Source organism: Limulus polyphemus, unplaced genomic scaffold, assembly GCF_000517525.1.
Source record: "Limulus polyphemus unplaced genomic scaffold, Limulus_polyphemus-2.1.2 Scaffold6509, whole genome shotgun sequence".
In the NCBI taxonomy this organism is placed as follows: domain Eukaryota; kingdom Metazoa; phylum Arthropoda; class Merostomata; order Xiphosura; family Limulidae; genus Limulus; species Limulus polyphemus.
Window position 1 is genome coordinate 3441 of NW_013672119.1, and position 5842 is coordinate 9282.

Below are 5842 nucleotides of genomic sequence, written 5' to 3' on the forward strand. Positions count from 1 at the left end.
GCTTTTCTTGTAGTGACAACTCAAGTTCGCTTTATTTTATTTTCATTATTATTATTACAGTTCCCATCAAAAAAAAGAAAATTTACCTGTATTGATAATGACCAGTGTGGTAGGTAGTTTTCTTTTGTAATTTTTATGACTAGGTTTTTCAGTTCACTTTTTTATAACGGAAATGACATAAATGTCTAAATAAATGAAACACAACAACAAAGATTAATATAAGTGGATAATACCTTGTTCTGTTTGAATTTGATAGTTATAGAGAATTGAATGCGTGCTTCTCCTGGAATGTATAATTTACAAACAATGGATAAAATTGTTAATCAGCACATGTTTAGAAGCTAGCGAGACCTTGTGTGGTAAATATGTGATCTTGGAAAAACTCCAAGATGTCACTGACAAGTCTGCTCTTAAGAGATTGAAAAAAAGATGTCATCCAGTCAACGTAATCACTATGTTTCAGTTATTTGTGCATGTGGCCTGGTGGTTAGGGCATTCATCTTGCAATCCGAGGGTCAAGGGTTCAAATCCCATCCCCGGACGTGCTTGCCCTTTCAATTGGGGAGAAGTTATAATGTGGCACTCAATCCCATTATTTGTCAATAAAGATTAGTCCAAGAGTTGGCAGTGGGTGGTATTGACTAGGTGCCTTCCCTCTAGTCTATCACTTAAACTAGGGACAGCTAGAGCAGATAGCTTCCGAGTGGCTCTGTATTAAGTTAAAAAACAAACATATTTGTGCACTTATTTGTAGTTTTAATATTAAGTATGGCTTTGTATATAGTAGATCTTTCAATCACAATGGTGATTGTAGGCTTCTAAAGTATCTTATTCTTAGATGAAATATTTAAAAAGAACATTTGACATAATCAGAATACCCATATGACTTGTAAAGAGTCAGTCTATTCAGTTTTTCACTCAAAATTATTTATTTTTAATGCTTAATGCCAGGAAAATTTTCTTTCTAACACAAATGACTGAAAACTCTGAAGGAGAAAATCAGATTTCTTAACTTAAAATACTTACAGGGTAAATTAAAAAAACAAAAAGTACCAGGTTGTCGTAGTTAATGTTTCACAATCTTGTGTGTGTGTGTATAAATTTAAATAAAAAAAACAAAAAGTACCAGGCTGTCATAGTTAATGTTTCACAATCTTGTGTGTGTATAAAAGTCTTAATATTTTCTATTTTAAGTAAGAAATCCTACTTCATTCTGGGGAAGAAAAGTGTTGCTCAGCTGAATACTTTATTTCAAACTTGTAGCAAATTCTGTAGGTCTTTTTCACAGTTATCTTGAAACTTTTACCTAGTATTCTTTACTAATTACATTTGAAGTTTGTGACCAAGGTTTTTAAAAGTTAATTAGTTTATTTTATTTTCTTTAACAAGTAATTGAGACAACCATTCTAGTTTTGATTTTGTTCTAAATGTAGCTTGTAATTGAAAATGTATATGTCCTGTTTAAACTTTCTACAGGGACAAAGGTATTAGTTCTACCTAGTGGTTCTGCATCTTCTAATAAAACCATTTCTGCAATGATCGATTTGGTTAAACCACGTGTCAGAGACTTGGTAGAAGATGCAAATAAGGTATGATAATTTTTTTATTATTTATGAATATTGTCAATGATGTGGTTTTATTTTATACATCTTTCTACTCACCTGTACTTATGAAATGGACTTTACAATAAAATTTAACAATGCTCTTAAATAACAACATGTAAGACAATGTCAATACAGTGGAAAGGGGCACATTGAAATGTGCTAAAAGTATTGGTAAACAAGTTAGTCACTAATCGTAATAACAAATGTAAATAATTAAATGAAATAAATCTTGCATATAATAATAATAATAGTTTTACAGGAACCAGGTGTTGTATGTTTAATAAAAATAGCATTTGGATTGAATAAGAATCCTTAAATTTTCTATCATGAAAGTTATCATAATTCTATAAAACTTTGATATAATATTATGCCATATGTTTTGCAGTAACTTCTTTGTTTGAGATTAGCAGTAGCACACTTGTATCCTTTGAATTTTCGTAGCACTTTTATTTCAAATTACAATTATTTTTAGTAACTTTAGTTATTTTACCACAATATTTATGGCCATCATTTTGTATTGAGTTCATAGTAACTTGTCATTTATTTATCTTCATATGTCTGAAAAACCTGGTGTTCAAAGTAATAATAATAGAAAAACAACAACAACAAATTTTTAATCTTTGAAGATACTTATTTTGGTATTTTTACTTTTCCAAACTCTAAAATTGAGTAGTTTATTGTCCTTATTTTGTACAAGATAGTCTTAACACTCAAACCAGTATAGTACAAGTTAGTCTTAACACTCAAACCAGTATAGTACAAGATAGTCTTAACACTCAAACCAGTATAGTACAAGTTAGTCCTAACAATCAAACCAGTATAGTACAAGTTAGTCCTAACAATCAAACCAGTATAGTACAAGTTAGTCCTAACAATCAAACCAGTATAGTACAAGTTAGTCCTAACAATCAAACCAGTATAGTACAAGATAGTCTTAACACTCAAACTAGTATAGTACAAGATAGTCTTAACACTCAAACTAGTATAGTACAAGATAGTCTTAACACTCAAACTAGTATAGTACAAGATAGTCTTAACACTCAAACCAGTATAGTACAAGACAGTCTTAACACTCAAACCAGTATAGTACAAGATAGTCTTAACACTCAAACCAGTGTAATACAAGTTAGTCTTAACACTCAAACCAGTGTAATACAAGATAGTCTTAACACTCAAACCAGTGTAGTAAAAGATAGTCTTAACACTCAAACCAGTGTAGTAAAAGATAGTCTTAACAATCAAACCAGTGTTGAACTAAGTCTTACTTAACAACTATTTATATAGTCTTAACACTCAAACCAGTGTAGTACAATATAGTCTTAACACTCAAACCAGTATAGTACAAGATAGTCTTAACACTCAAACCAGTATAGTACAAGTTAGTCTTAGCACTCAAACCAGTGTGATACAAGTCTTAACACTCAAACCAGTGTAGTTGTATCACACTGGTTTGAGTGTTAAGACTATCTTGTATTATAGAATTTAAGCAAATGTTCTTGTATATAATTTTCAGCTGAAAATGTGGATCCAGTTCATGATTCCTCGTATTGAGGATGGAAATAACTTTGGTGTTTCTGTTCAGGTATTTGTCATACATTTATTGGATACACATGTAAATCTTTTGAAATTGTTATTATTTTCTTCATTGTTGTTAGATCAGTATCATAAACCTGGGTGTCAACACCTTTGACTTTTTAACATTTTCCCCAAATATATCAATGAAACGTATCTGAATTGGGGGGCCCCAGCTAATTAGTTTTTGAGCAACAAGTTTTGAATCTGAACACTATGAATTGTACAAAAAAAAATATTATTATTATTTAATTGTTTTTTAAATGTTTTCAAAAATTTTTTAAAGTACTATCTATAAGAAAGCATTATGTTAACTTACTTAATAAATTGCAGAAAACATTTAAAACCAATGTTTACTTTTACGAACAAATGTTTTAAATATGTGTTGCTAAACTGCTCTTAGCCTCTTGAAAAGTGCAGACTTGTATAGTTCAGTAGTCTTCAATTATGTGACAGTTGTTTTCTTATTACCTCTTGGGTTGGGTAGCCTGGAAATACCTTTTAAAATTTCATGTTTTCATTCTTGTTGCTTTTACTATTTTCAAGCACAATAATTTTGAAATGCACCATTTCATTAGTAGAAAACAAATACTATGTTATAGCATACATGCCATACTGTGGATTTTATAGTAATTGTTCAGTATGAAAGCTTTATTGATTTTGTTTTATATCGGTGAAAAACACATTTATTTCTCTCTTGTATTTTTAATATTCCTTAATTTTCTTTTGAAATGATGTCGCAGTAAACAGAAGCATTACATTTAGTCAGCTATACTGTATATTAGTTACTGAACTATAACTAAAAGTTTTATAGAATTAGCTGTTGGTAAGGAACTATTTTTAAAAAGAATATGGTTATTTTGATATTTTTGAGTTTTAATTAAATTTATCTTTGTATTTTTTAAAGGAGATGTGGGAAGTTACTTTAACAAAAAAAAATTAAGTATCCTTCTCGCCATGAGTAGGTACGACTTTTTAGAGAGTTACATTCAAAATATGATTAAACTTCTGTATTATCATTGTATACAAATAAATTGGGTATAGAACTGTAGTTAATAAACCAAATTTTAATATTATATAACTTTTAAGTTCTTAATTTTATAAGGAAATATTTTTGAAAATTCTCAATCTTCCCCTATTATGAGAATTGCGACATTTATTCTCTAGGTCTTCCCTCTTCTCTAAATTATTTACCACCTTTCCGAGAAGTACAGAATTTAACATAATTTACTCATTTTAATATAGATATTACTAAGACAAAGAATAATATTTGTAGCCTTCAATTTTATTTGTTTTTGGAGCAATAAACTAGAAAATCAGACCTACTTGCCACACCCACCTGTTACATCCTTTTGTTTCACAAATTGCCAATAGTTCTCTTTGATGTTTTATACAGTATTGTTTATAACCAATAGAAAGCGAAGGTTTTAATCTATCAAATGGTGTATTATATTATGTTGTTTTATGTACAGAGAAATGTCCGTTTTGTCTTCAGTTTGAAAGTTTCTCTTGTGGTATTAAGATTGACAAACTTAGCTAAATTTATAAAGGATTTTATGCCATAGTTAGAAAACCAGATAAATTACGATAGTTGTTGGACAGTGTTTGTTTTTATTATTCTGTATTTTTAAGTGAATTATTTAAGTAAATACAAAATTTAATATACTAGTACCATTAGCATTTAAAAAAAAAAAGTAGGCTTAAATTTCATTGGCAGTTGACAGCAAAATAAACAAGAGGTCACAGCTAAGTGACATGTTTCTTATTTTTCATGTATATTCCTTATTTATTATTATAAAAATAACTAACATGTTAAAATTAGAACATTATTAAGTTAGATAAGGTAATGAAAAATAATAACTTTCTTACGAAGTATGCTCATGAGCAGCTCATGTGTTATGTCATTCAATACAGCAAAGTGAGCACACGTTTGCTGACAGACTTACAACTTGTGTGGCAGGATTATTTGTCAGTCAAAGGGCAATAAAACTAAAATTAAGTATAAATAGATGTATACTGTTATGAGCTTTAAACTATTTAGGATTAACAATTTCAGCTTCATGTTACAATTGCAGTCACTCTAGAAAGAAAAAAGGGTAATTTACACTTATTTCATATTTTTTATAGTGGTTACAAGGTTGGTCGAATTGATCAAATGCATGTAGTATTAAGATAGAGAAAATAACAGATAAAATATAAAATTTTACTGAAAGAAAATGTTTAATATTTATTGCGGATGTTTTGGATTTTAATCTTAACGTGAAAATCACTTTGCACTCAAAGCAGTCAACACTCTGACTTCATATATTCAAAGACAAATTGTTAGTAAAAATACTTACTTATAAAATCATATTTTTAGTAAACAAGAAACTTGTAATGTTTACTGAAAGTTTTCAAAATTTTGAGAAGATAAACAAAACATTAAAAATTATCATACAGAACCTCTGGTTACTCTAAAGTTACAAGGCTGGTCTCGTTGATCGAGCCCACAGTGAGAGGGTTAAGTTAATAGAGCCCGGCATGGCCAGGTGGTTAAGGCGCTCGACTCGCAATCTGAGGGTCGCGGGTTCGAATCCCCGTCACACCAAACATGCTTGCCATGGGGGCGTTATAATGTGACGGTCAATCCCACTATTCGTTGGTAAAAGAGTAGCCCAAGAGTTGGC

General features: G+C 29.9%; 1 protein-coding gene across 1 annotated transcript in view; it reads left to right on the forward strand.

Annotated features, from left to right (window-relative positions):
* Positions 1–5842, forward strand: part of LOC106473796 (proteasome activator complex subunit 3-like) — a gene marked incomplete at its 5' end in the record, with an annotated part of 14175 nt that overhangs the window by 1918 nt on the left and 6415 nt on the right. The window contains 4 exons of the mRNA XM_022402183.1: positions 61–109; positions 1477–1589; positions 3118–3280; positions 5252–5272. Of these exons, the coding sequence (XP_022257891.1) occupies positions 61–109; positions 1477–1589; positions 3118–3280; positions 5252–5272 (346 nt within the window). The remainder of the gene's footprint in view (positions 1–60; positions 110–1476; positions 1590–3117; positions 3281–5251; positions 5273–5842) is intronic.